The sequence below is a fragment of the Struthio camelus genome, chromosome 3 (assembly GCF_040807025.1).
Source record: "Struthio camelus isolate bStrCam1 chromosome 3, bStrCam1.hap1, whole genome shotgun sequence".
In the NCBI taxonomy this organism is placed as follows: Eukaryota; Metazoa; Chordata; class Aves; order Struthioniformes; family Struthionidae; genus Struthio; species Struthio camelus.
Genome location: NC_090944.1, coordinates 34,049,948 through 34,063,881, shown reverse-complemented (window position 1 = coordinate 34,063,881; position 13,934 = coordinate 34,049,948). Strand labels below are relative to the sequence as shown.

General features: G+C 34.7%; 2 protein-coding genes across 13 annotated transcripts in view; one reads left to right on the top strand and one right to left on the bottom strand.

Annotated features, from left to right (window-relative positions):
• The window catches only part of MCPH1 (microcephalin 1), a 132,203-nt gene that overhangs the window by 59,126 nt on the left and 59,143 nt on the right, over nt 1-13,934 (bottom strand). The gene's annotated exons all lie outside the window — the stretch shown is intronic.
• The window catches only part of ANGPT2 (angiopoietin 2), a 50,407-nt gene that overhangs the window by 21,087 nt on the left and 15,386 nt on the right, over nt 1-13,934 (top strand). The window contains exons 2-5 of one of the 4 annotated variants that reach the window (XM_009677034.2): nt 4,128-4,283; nt 6,533-6,654; nt 9,496-9,728; nt 12,338-12,468. In XM_009677034.2, coding sequence (XP_009675329.1) covers nt 4,128-4,283; nt 6,533-6,654; nt 9,496-9,728; nt 12,338-12,468 — 642 coding nt within the window. The remainder of the gene's footprint in view (nt 1-4,127; nt 4,284-6,532; nt 6,655-9,495; nt 9,729-12,337; nt 12,469-13,934) is intronic. The other 3 variants (XM_009677035.2, XM_009677036.2, XM_068937345.1) reach the window with 3 other exon arrangements.

Sequence of the window (13,934 nt, the reverse complement as noted above, 5' to 3'; positions counted from 1 at the left end):
AAAGGTCTTTTTCAAGCTGTCCTGAATGATGTCCAGATCCCCAACTTCAATTCGGAATCAGAAATTCTCTAATCCCCAGATGCCCAACCTTTTCAGAGGGGGACACACATTAATTGTTGTTCTCAGTCTTCATGGAGCAGGATCTAACTTCAGTGGAAAAGTACATATTTTTATCTATAAGCACTTTCAGAATTTTTGTACATCTCCTTGGACTATGTACTGCTTTTTAAATAAAATTATCACTACAGTTCAACTTTTCATAGTCTAACACCTCAAGGCCCAAAGCTAGTCTATGATTCTATAGCAGGACTATAACAATTACAATCTATCAATCAAAAACTACTGATCTCATTTTAACAGAAAAGAAGAAACTGACCTAAAAGATATTTCCAAATTTTTCAAAAATAGTAAAATGGTTGATCAAACTAGATTTGTCTCTAGTGAGGAAGCTTTTTAAAATAAGGAATATCCAGGAGCGACAGGTAACATTAAAGGTGTGCTCCTGCGAACAGGAAAGCACTCTAGTTGTATTATGGTCGCAACTGAAGATGCCCACATCAAATTATCATGCCAAAACCATATGATTGTATGTCCACTTTTAGTTTTCTAAGAAGGTCAGTATGCAAAGAACATGTAGCACTATCTAAAAGATACTCTTAAAATGCTAATCTTTGCAGTAGATCTGAGAAGTAAGTACATTTCTGCAGCAGTATAATATACGTGGGTCAAAACTTGTGCCAGATCTGAAATCCTTGTTGTGCATTGCAGTTCATCAGCTACATAGAGAGAACGGAGTGAACAAACTACTTCGAAATTCTTGTCACACTGGACAAAAAGAAATAATGCTTAATTGAAACTAAGAATATACTTTAGTTTTAAAAGAAGTTTTAACTCCTTAATTCACCTTATTTTCTTCATTTGTCACTTTCCAAAAATAACTGTGAAGCCAGAAAAAAAAAAAATCTAGTGTTTGCTGAAGAAATATTTAAGGTGGAAACATTCCAAGCTGATAGAACTGGTAATTGTTCTTTAGCTGTTCATAAGTGAAGCAGCCATGTGAACAGTGGTTTAACAGAGTATTCAAATATAAGTTTCTTTTTGCATATTGCTACAGAACATACTAATCTTCACAGCTCACTTCCCTGCAAGACATCATCCATATCAAGACAGCATTATCAAATTAATGCCTAAAAAAAAAAAATGCTGTTTTTATCATTTTCTTCAGATTAGGAATTGCTGATGTTTTACAATTTGTGCATAATGATACTAGTTAATAGTTATTAGCTAGTATCCTCTTCGTAGGTTGGCATCAAGCTCAAAAATAGTTATGGTTCTCTTGAATCCCAACCGACTGCAAGACTCATTGCCTCTTCGCTATGGAAACATGATGTATGCCTTAGCAAAATTGCTGAAAGTAACAAAAGAGCAGGCATCTATTGCATTACAGTTCCTAGGCAGAGACCACGTTAGATTCCTGCTCTGAGAATTTGGTTTGCACTCTTTTCAGCGCATTTCTCAAACCTCACCTTGCCAGAGATTCACTAATCAATAGTTGCACGGTATGAAAATCTGCAGAGACTATTTAAGTACATGAAAAAAGTTAGCAACCTGTTATCAAACACTTTCTGAATATACTGCTGCTATTGATCCATGTTTGATAGACTCACAGCAGTAATAATTTTGCAGATTCTCTGTTTTAGAAAGATACTGTCTCTTAACAGTTTTTAAATACCTGATGGTATATATGAAGGCATAGGCAAATCAAATGTTTTAAGCAGCTTTTTAGTGCAGACAAGAACAGAGGAACTGAAAATTTGCTACAAGAACAACATTAGAGTGATTTTGCTTATATGGCTTCCCTGAAGGACAAACATTATTAATTCTGAGTATTCAGAACAGTTATTTTTGCTGGTACAACAGCATCTAAGGTCAAAAAATATCTAGCTGCATTAAAATATAAAGGAAAAAAACCTAATAATCAATGCTGCTACACCAGAGTTCACAAATAGATCTAGTACTTGCATTACTCCAAGAAATGATCTAGGAAAGCCGTATTTAGTTCATAAAGAATGGACACAGGTAAGCTACCAAGCTTTTGCATTTTGGCGAGCATAGAGAAACAGACAGAAGCTGAAAATGAAGTCTCTTTGTTTTAAGTCTCCCCCCGAATCTTCCCTGTCCCTGCCAAAGAACCCTAGAGCATACTGCACCAACAGCAAAATTCTTACCAAGAGACTAGAAAGACAAATCAATTATCCCACCATATATTAAAAGACTATGGCTAACGGTAACACAGATACTAAGTTTCTTTTTTGCTATAATGCGTCCTCCAGCTTTATTAGACTGAGTACCTCCCCTCAAAGCGCCAAAGCCTCAGCAAAAATGTGACCCTTCAGCAAACAGGGTTTTTAAAATTATTGTTTTGAAATGCCTCTGCCTGCTTAAGCTCCGGAAATTTGGAAATGCTGACTTATAATCTTTCTTAAAAAGCCTTTTTTTTTTAAACAGATCCCATGTCTTTTCAGTAATTTTTAAAATCATTTTTTATTTTTTCGTACACAGATTTACAGTTCCCACATTTTGAAAGGACAGTTTGTGTTTTCCACAGCTCTCAATCCCAATTCAGTAGATTTCTCTGTTAAAATGACTCATTTTAACCTTGTGGCTCAAACTCCAAGAGCTTATTTATTTTTTTTGAAGATAGCTTTGACTTCAGTTACAGGCCCATGCATGTAGGTTCAGACTTCCCAGAATATTTTTAAAAAACATTCCCTGGATTCTGAAGTAACCTCACTGATTCCTTAGAAATGCAGCAGTTTTAATTTTAAAGCTTAACCTATAATTTTGAAAAGCTAACTAGACAGACATGGTCAAAAAGTGTCAATTTGGTACTACTGTAACCTGACTTAAACTGAACTCATCAAAAAACCCTAATTCATGTCCATGGCTTATTTTGGAACAGTCTTTTAGAATTATAGAAGGGAAAATTCTTAAAAATGCAATAATTATTTGCTCACAAAGTATCAAGTTCCTTTTCCCATGAATGTTTATCATTTTCTGAAACTATCTTAAGATACAATTTATTAGTACACTTAAGGAACTGAGTATGTACATAATTTCACTGAAATCAGTAAGTAAAATCTGACGTTTATATACCAGCAGAAATGTGAAATCACTGATTTTTGAACCAGAAATCTGATTCTAGGAATTTCCCCCTATAAAGAAAAATAAAAAGGAAATCACGTGGCCTGGATTTTTAACAGAGAGTTCAAATATAAGCAAATGACTCATGAAAGAACTATAAAATATTTGCAGAAATTATTGAGAATATGATTTTAAAAGAAGCATGGAGAAAAAAAATAGATTGCTTTTGGACAGTTCAGACACATGAAAAAAAGACTGCATGAAAAATTAACTGAATTTTCTCCCTCTACTCGTCAGTCAGTTCCTTGAAAGAAATGTTCCCTGTTATAAAATGACTACAGAAAAGCCTTATTAGTTTAGCTACAGAAATGGCTTTAGAATCAAGTATTTAGAACAGTTTTTGCATTCCTAAATATTAGGAATGTAAAGAATTTATAGGTTTCCCTACTGTTTCATGTATTTATCTGAAAGTGTCTCTGATAAAAATATGCACATAACAGTGTTACGTTACATCTGACCTCTTCTGTGACTTCTAGTCATGTGATAAAAAATGCTTTTGAAAATATTTAAGTCTAGATACAGGAAGATGACTAAACTCCTAAGCTTTTGTCTTCTAAAACTTTCCCATCGCTGCCAGAGCTGGTGAAGCTCCTCTAGTGGTAACAATGGTGGGAGCAGTAACACAGAAAAGGTTTCAAGCGCCTGCAAGCATTTGCACCGCTGCGTCTTCTGTCCAGCTAGAACAAATCTATACATTACAGCACTGAAAAAAATAGTAGCCACACATACCTTCCTGTATTCGTCCTTCCACTGACAGAGGTTAATTTCTGTTAGCAACATTGAAAAACTTGACATGAATGGATAACAGACAGGGACAAAGAACAAATTTGTTTAGCAAGTCAGCCAGCAGACTTACTGTACTAACTCCCCCTCTCCCACATTTGAAGAATGCAACTATCTTCTCTCTTTCCTTTTCCATGTAGCTTGAGAATTACATCCAAGACAGTATGAAGAAAGAAATGGTAGAGATCCAGCAAACTGCAGTGCAGAACCAGACTGCAGTAATGATTGAAATAGGTACAAACTTATTAAATCAAACAGCTGAACAGACCCGCAAATTAACAGATGTTGAAGCACAAGTAAGTAATGAATTTCAACCTAAAAATGGTTCTGCTTCCCAAAGCCTGTAACTACATTTAACACAGCTTAGTGTTACAAGAGCAGTGCTGTAAAAATTGAACAATTACTAGTCAACCATTATACTCAGTGGCTCTCCTCTACTTAAGAAAACATTAATATTTTGTAATGTACAGCCCCAGCCCAAGCTCACTGCCACTTGAAAGACTCCCGTTATGGTCAGGAGGACTTAAGTACGTCTAAGACGACAACCAGTACGTTCTTCTTTAAAGATAACGTACTTAAAAATTATGTATCTTAATTACACCCAAGCATTAACTGGGTAATAGTATGCTTTTATACAATCACTGTTTGTTCTCTCTATTGTTGATTATTCACCCCTTCATTTACCAGATCTTATCTAAAACGAGGATTTTGTCTTCATTCAAACTTTGTTCCATTTACTATGCCAAAAGGTTTTTTATATTTAATTTTTTCTATTTTTTAATTTCTTACCAATAAAAAGGCCTCTTTTTATGTAGCATTTTCACAGATTCTATAAGTGGGATAACAAATGATTTCCAGCACCACGCACTATATTATTGTTGTTACTTATGAGTGATAAATTGAAAGATGAATCAAGCAAGAAAAAAGAATTAGGAGGAGGCTACTAGAAAAGTAAATTCACACCAAAGTAAACTTGCGTAGCAAGCATGCTGTTCTCTGAATGATTTCAAACAAAATATTAAAAGACGTATTTAGTTATTGCTTTAACCGAAAAACATTAACTATAAGACAAATATGACGCGAATTAGAATGCAAGTTTTTAATATATTCTGCTTTTCAACATAAGGATAAAGCCAATTAATGTAGAATGCTGTCTACTTATAGTTTTCTTAACGTGGTAGGAAAAGATACATAATTCTTGAACAAATACTGAATAGATTATATAAAACTAAGTGCTATATACTATAAATAGTACACACAAACTAGAATCTTTGTTAGATATTTTACTATCCATAGAATTCAACCAATACATTCTAACATTTTTTAACCTCAAATAAGCCTTTTTGTACTCTTTGATACACCAATAGCTCATAGTTCAGAGGTGTGCAGAACTTAACCTTCTGATGCGCCCAGAATTTAAACACATGTTGAGAGAATATATTTATGCATTCACTGTAATGTCTTTATGGAAATTACTCAATTATTTTTGGCCTAGAGGAAGAATATCATCACTGTAACTTTCCTTCTCTGCTTGAAATTACTGGTGCCTGGGTTAAGGGCTTAATTAACAACATAAGGAAATTAACCAAACAACTGCTCTCTCAAGGACGCTCACTTTTGGCAATAATTTTCAATTACGCTTAAGTGTGAAATCACGTCCTGAATGACTGTTTAACATGAAGGACATGAATAACCAATTCTTCCTGCCAACGAAAGCCAAATTCTGATGAATTAAAAAAAGCTGTTCTTAAACAATGAGAAAATATTTCCAGAAAACATGCCTCAAAGTAATGCAATACAATACAAAGCAAAAAGTATCCTCCATGTTTCCTAATACAAGCATTTCTTCATTTAAAGATGCAAATGAATTTAAACAGCAAATCATATATATGTAGAATATATACAGAATACATATATTGAGATAGGTATATATATAGAGAGAGAGAGAGAGTGCTGAAACACAAGAAATGAGTGAGATAAAAATGTAGTCACAGGATAAACACTATAAAACATAATTTGGGTTTAAGCAAAATAGTTATTTCTAGACACAGTGTGGCAAATTCTGGCACTTCTGCAATTAAAACAGAAATATCTATTGATTTCAGAGGACTGGGCCAAGATGTCAACTAATGAAAGATATACAAAGCACACTGACATCAGATTGAGTGTCTTTCTACACCAGACTGAGAAAACATCTCAATTTAAATTATTCTGTGTATAACAAACACAATAGTTCTAGCAATGAAATAAGGATCTCAAAACAGAGGGGAAAGTACGACAGCAAAACTAAAGGCCAAAGTAACTCTCAACAATTTATCAGAAATGTAACATATTACTGAAATATTTCCAATAATAAGTGTCAATAGAACAACAAAGATGCCATTGTGCATTCTTCATTCTAATTTGTGCCCACGTTAACTGTTTAGACAAATAGCTTTCAAATTATCATCGTAAGGGATTTGCATGACTTCACAGTACAATGAAATTGCAATTTGTTAAAAAGTCGTATCTTGATTTTCAAAGACTTTTTAAAAATTTTATTTAGGTATTAAACCAGACAACCAGACTTGAACTTCAGCTTTTGGAACACTCTCTTTCAACAAACAAATTAGAAAGGCAGATTTCAGATCAGACGAACGAGATAACTAAACTACAAGAAAAAAACAGGTAAGCGTGCTACCAATCCAGCAAAATATTATTCTTTAAAGTGCCCCAAATTCCAGTAACATCAAGGACATGTGAATGCTGATTTTGTTTGTGAATTCTCATTCCTCAGTTTTAAGCATTACTATTTTTATATAACCCTTTTATATAACAGTATTAGCTTTCTTTGTGTTACGGAGACTAACTTCAGTAAATGCACTTGTTTCAATTAGAATTCTACACTTAGGTAAAGACCTCTTGAAAAGAAAATTTTTGGTTATATTTTACAAAGAGAAAAAATAGCATGGTTCATGAGGTGATGCATGTACAAGAGCTCATAGTCTTTCTTTAGAATTGAAATTATAACTCTGTGACAACTTAAGCTGATCCAAAATAAGGACTAACAGTCGTCTTTGTCGTTGGCTTCAGTGCCATCAGATGAGAGTACTGAAAATTGTCCTACGGAAAAGAGATCAATTTTCAAGCAGATCAAGTCCCTGAAGTAGTTTATTTACTTCCTGGCCTCAAATACCTCTGCTGTGAAGACAGAGAGGTGATGAGAACACACCACAGCAGCCCTGATAGTTTATTAACAGAGAAATACACTCTAAAGATGGGCCATGTGTTGCCAGTCTTCCTTGCTCCTCTATATGTCACTTGAATTAGATCATGTAAAGTATGCTAGTATATTGCAGTAATAATAATATATTTGAACGAAGATAAGACAATCATTGTGTCAGGACAGTTATTTTTATGAATACAAATACGTTTGTTTGCGTGATTCATTGCTTTCTGGTGTACAGCAGTAGCACATCACTAATGGACTCGTTTCGAGGGAAAGAGGCTGCAGGTTTATTCAATTTGTTATTCACAAATGCAAAAGGACAAGATACATTTATCAGATACTACAGAACCTGTGAAAAAAGCCTCAGACCTATCTTCTTATTAGGCCTTGCACAGAATCTCCCTTCTCCACAGCAGTACTCGTTACAAAGGCCATATATTATTTACGGCCAGCAGAAACATGCAGGTCTATTCTCATTTTACATCAGATAGGCAACTGCAACTCTGTGAAGCATCCACTAAGCAGCATCCATGTGATCGTTTCAAGTGCAAAATGGTGATTGCTGGGAAAACAGACTACTTACTTGATTGTGCAAAATAATCTTCTTGAAGTGCTTAAGTCAGTCAACAAACCCCATCCCAGTTCAAGTGATCAGAAACCTAAATCCCAGAGACTTTCAGTGAGATGTAGCTGCAGCAGTTGTATATTCCTAGCAAGCCATAACTAGACATATTCTGGTTATATATGGCTCTTCACTATCTAAAGTCCTGCTTTGTATGAGGAAGTGAAGGTTAAAAACTGAAATACTTCTCAATACTTCAATTGTAGCCGATTTATATTCTTCTTAAGACTTACCCAGATGAAATTATAAATTATATAACATGATTCAAACCCAGCCAGTGCAAACACATCTCTAACTAAAAATTCTATTTTCATTTAGTACAGAGCTAACCTAATACACAATCATATCATTGTCATATTTTTTTTAACCTTATGAGAAAAGTCAGACTAGTATGTCTCAGGTTCCTAACCATTCTATCTTTTGAAATTCAGATTGATATCCAAATATTACTGCCCTCCACTTCTGTACTCAGCCACGGACTAAAGGTGCATGCTTTTTTTTCAGTTAGTTGCAACTTCACATCACTGGGGTCTTATTTTATTTTTGGCAATAAAGAGTTTACAGAGAAATCTCAAAGCAGCAGTAACAGTGTGTTTTCTCCTTCAAAGTCATGTTTTTCAATGAGAACCATATGTGCAAAGTGCTTTTTATTTTAAAAAACATTAGCTTAAAAAAGCTTGAGACATGTTTTGACATTTGTGTTCTCTACTCTACTGTATTTATATATGCTCCCTAAAGGTTTACTCTGCCAGTTTAATAAAACAAGCATCCTTATCCAATGGAAGGGAAACTAAATACTGAATTTTAGAACGTCACTGTTTTTGTGTTTAACTCGGTAGACCTTAGACTACCTCTATAAAACCCATGCAAACACAGAAGCGTTATTTCTTATCGAAAAAAATCATAATCTAACATTCAGTTCATCCGCTTGAAACATAACTATAAGGTTCAGGATTTTTTTTCAATAACACAGTGAAGGATTTTAGGCCACTGTGCATTTTTTTAAAATTAGCTTTCTCAGAATCCAGAACAATTACCAATTAAAACATCTTCCAAGCAGCCACCTACTCAGGCCATCTCCAGAACTCAAGATGAGCAACACATCACAGAGTAACTATTTGTACATTTTCCTGTCTGAAGTCTGCAACATTTATTTCTGTTAAGGACATCTAATACAGGACAATAGAAAAGTTAAAATGTTCATCTTTGAATGAGTTTCATCTTTCAATAGGGCAAAACTGTATCCTTCACTGTTACGCCAAACCTTTGGGAGAAAGGTATTCAAGATGATTCATAGTCATAAGTAATGGTTACTTTGGGTCTAAATGCATTTTTATATTGATTATCCCTGTACTTCTAGCCCTACTATCCTTTTTTCAGGACTAAAAAGATATCTTTTTTTTCATAACATTGAATTATCAAACACCGAACTGCTACACTTTATAACCTTGCAATACAGACTGCAATAGAAATTGTTGCTCATTTATTTATATATTAATTTGTTATGTAATAAAGACGTATGTATCAACCACCAGCTTTCATTCAGCTTTCTACTGCATGCATAACATCAAATAGAATTGTGTTCTTATAAAGAAGGAAGTGACTTCTGCAACAGGCTTAATATTCTTTATATCAGCTCAAAATTGTTTCTTGAAACTAACTGAAATCTTTCATTCAGCTTTCTAGAAAAAAGAGTTCTTGAGATGGAAGACAAGCACACACTTCAGCTAAAGTCAATAAAAGATGAAAAAGATCAGCTTCAAGTACTAGTATCCAGACAGAATTCTATCATAGAAGAACTAGAAAAACAGTTAGTTACAGCTACAGTAAACAACTCAGTTCTGCAAAAACAGCAACACGATCTGATGGAAACTGTTCATAACTTGCTTACTATGATCTCTACACCAAACGGTAAGTAAAAGCAGACGTACCTACATCACTGGAGTGACATTCACTAACTTGGGTACACTCTTACCTATAATGTTTTAAAACCATTTTCCCCACATTTCAGCTTCTCCAAAATTAATATTTGTACCCCAAACTCTATGATAGAATTAATGGACCTATTTTTCTGAGGGGGCGGAGGGAGGGAAGCTTACATGATTGGTTTTCAACATTTTGCTCATCTTCTGTGCTCTATGTCGGTTTGCCTGCCCAGTTCTCCAGTAGTACAACAGAGATGCCAAATACCATTTATCTCACATGTTATTCATTCATCTGGCAATACCATAATACTTTGCCTTAACCACACATCCAAGTTAGACTGCATGACGTAGGCACATAGTTTTTCTTCCTGGCTCACAAATATTACTCCAGGAGCCTGCATCGTAACTAGCGTCTGCCACCTTACATTACTGTACATACACAGAGTTGATCAAAGATAGACAACTAATAGAGGCTATTAAGGACAAAGGAATCAGTGCTGGCCCACATCTTAGCACCCAGACCACAGAAGGCATCAGTCTGGGGCAGCAGGTGCTTCCAGAAGTCCTCCAGTCTTTCACTGAAGCTTCCCTGTTCATCCTAAAAAACCACTCATCCTAGCAAGTTTTATATATTAAACCACTCCTAATATACTTGACAGCCTGGCTACAAATCATAGCGAACCACAGCTTCCATATTTATACAGGTTCACATGCTTCATAAAAGGCCACACAAACCATAAGCGGAAGATTATGGCTGCACAGGAATCAAACAAGTGAGCTAATTTCTTACCTTAAACTTCATGCCTCATATGGAACTTTAACCAATTTAGAAGTTATAGATCCTCTCTATAAAAGAGTAAAGATTCTAGAATATTAGCCTTTGAAGTCCTCAGGGCTGGAAATACACAGACATCTAAAAAGAATTTAAAATGAAATACTAGGAAAATTTTAAAATAGTTTTCATTACAACTGAAAAGAGCATAGCCAGGCTCAGTTTCATACTTTAACAATACATGTAGGACCAAAACATGCTTACACATTCAAATTTCAGTAAATAGTTTGAGAATGCAAATTTTCCTGTCTTAGAAGTTGCAGCCCAGAAGACAGTGTCCAATGAATTATAAACATACATTCAGAATGCTGAAAATGCTTTTTACTATAAAAACTGCAACCTACATTATTTACTCCACAAAAAGTTTATTTAACATTTCCCTAAACTATTATTTTAACAAAGAAAAGCATGTTTTCATTTTATATACTACTTTCTCCATTTCATTCAGCCTGAATAATTAAACAAGACTCCTATAGCTGTTTTGTAGTTCGTTTCACTTTGAAATTATCAAGAACTATCTACTGTACAGTAAGTTGGATCACAAATACAGAAAAGTGTTGAACAAGCACTGTCTATAGTGTTCTAAATAATACGATTTTCTAAGTTTTTCTAAATAAAACGAAATACCAAGTTTGTCTTACTACACTACGGGGCACAATCCCCTTAAATACCATTACCAAGGCTGTACACGTTCCTGCTGATGTTATCTGTTATGCTAGTGCACAAATAAGTAAACAAGTCAAAGTCATGTTTGCTACAACACCATTAAACCCGGAGTGGAAAAAATAATGAATGTTTGCCAAAAAGACAAAGTTAGCAGGGAAAACTTTTAAGACAGTATACAAACAATAGAGTGTGGAAAATCAATTAACACTGAATGTGTTATTTTTATATTTGAGGCACAGCATGTAAACAGGTGAATAATGAATAAGCAAGCTGAAGAGAACATAGTATTAAGCAATAATAATATAAGCATATATTTATAAAGCACCTAAAACTTTGTAGTGATTGGCTGTGTTCCTTAGATTAAATTAAAAAGAGAAAATACACAGAACCAACCACCAAAGGGTTGAGCATAAAATATCAGTCAGCAGGCTAAATGCCAGGAAATTCCAACCTTCATAGTTAATAAAGAACTCAACAAAAAGATTAGCCTTAGATTGTTTTGTAAAACTAGGTGGCTTTGACATATTAAGAAGTATTTTTTACACAAATTAATTTCAGAAAGGATGATTCCTTACTGGGCTGTGCTGAACCACCACAGGCATCAGCAGGCTATGTACAAAGTTGCTCCTGCTCAGTACAGAGAGGAAAACCTACCTAAAACTTTTAAAGAGCAATTATTCCAGTTAGCTGTGTTACAAAAGACTTCACAAGTCTTTTAGTAGATTTTACCACTTTATAGAGTTCCGGCCAAAGGTCACTATTAATACAATCGGTTACTATGTAGATATGTTTGTAATAGTAGCTGATCATGAGGTTGCAATGCATGCAGAGACCAGAAAAGGCTTCAGAAGCAGAACCTGCTTAACTGAATATTATATCCCGAGTTTTCTTATTCAGCACATTAAAAGGTATCATCTCTTTTAAACCTATCAAGTAGCCATGCTTCTATCAGAACAACCTTTCCAAATATATAAAGTAACACATAAAGACGTAATCTGCCATTTCTTCCAGGACCAGGCATATTTTTCATTATTTACTCCTTTGTAACTTTTATTCATCTCCTCTTAAGTGCCTTCAATTTCTTTTTTTATTTTTAGCAGCTAAAAACAACTTCATAGCTAAAGAGGAGCAAATCAGTTTCAAAGATTGTGCTGAAGCATTTAAATCTGGCCTCACAACAAGTGGAATCTACACCTTAACAGTTCCTAACACTGCAGAAGAAAAGAAGGTAGGATGCCTATAAGATGCTACCTATGCATATATGTTAAAATGATTTTTATCTAACCATGCTATTTTAAAGCCTAGTTAATAGTGAACTTTTACCCAGTATTTACTTACCATGTTTCTATTGTTAGTGCATCACTTAAAGGTCTGAATCCTCACAGAAGGAGAAAAGTCCTTCAGATGAAATCTTGGCCAAGCATTTTATTGTTCACTTCAACGACCCAGGATTTCATTCTCTGTTTCCACATAATCAACACCAAATTGGAGTAACATAATACTGTCATCTCTTTATCAAATCTCTCACTCTTATACAATCACTGTACATGATCTGTGGCACAGGTCACGGTACTGCCTACAATTCACGAAAACCCCCGAGTACAGTAGTCCTTTTCTCTGAAGATATTTCTGCTCTGTGACCAAAACACACTAATGTATACAAGCCTTGAGTGTTTTATAACCATGACACCTATTGACTCTGCTTTGACAGCTAGTTTATCATGAGATATTAAAAAAATGCAGGTTTCCTTTATATATCACATTGAATTAATTCTTCCTTTGCGGCTTCACAAGCCCAGGATCATACCACTTTTGGCGATGAAGGAAATTCAAAGCTAGCATTTCAGGAGACCAGGAGTGCCAGCAATCTCCTGTTTCCTCAAAGTTCTTAATACCTTCATATGCTCACATCCCTTCAGGTGGCAAAATGAGGTATGTGTATAAATATATATATACACATATACACACATATATATAGACTTCCTTCACAAAAGGGGGCACAAAAGAGTACTTGCAGATGTGTATGTATGTGAGCAATTTACTAGTACTGGACCCCACGTACAGATTCCCATTTATCATGTCATGCAGAGTTTTAAGGGCATTTGCATAACTGATTAGCAATTAGATCAGTGCAACTGACACTGGGATACAGCTAGAGAGGACCTTCCTACAAAAAATATTGCTCTGATTTACATAAAAGGTGAGACTTTGCAGTGGTTTCACTAAATCAGTTTAAATGGATACTGTTTAATTGAAATGAACTTCAAAGTCTATTTAAATTAAATCAATGCGCTATTCCCCTGTAGAAGAGAGCTGAGCTATAAAGCGCACTCGCTGGATGAAACGCTGGATGCCCGACAGAGACACTTCATCTACTAGAACAAATAGAATGATAAGGCTTCAGGTGGTATAATTCAATAGAAACAAAAATTGGAAGGTAAACCAAGTCCCAGATGGATTACAAGGAAAAAAGAACCAAAAACAGCAGGGAGGATTCTGAAGACCTGGGCTCATACAATGGCTATTTTTGTTTCCAACTTTTCAGATACAGCAGGCAGAGGAGGGTAAGGGACATCTGAATATATGCAAAAAATGCTTACTGTATTTCTTAGACATACATTAAAAGGGGTAATTTGTACTTTTTTATTTTAGGATTTAATATTGTAGTCATGTCGTTACAAAAGGGACTATTTA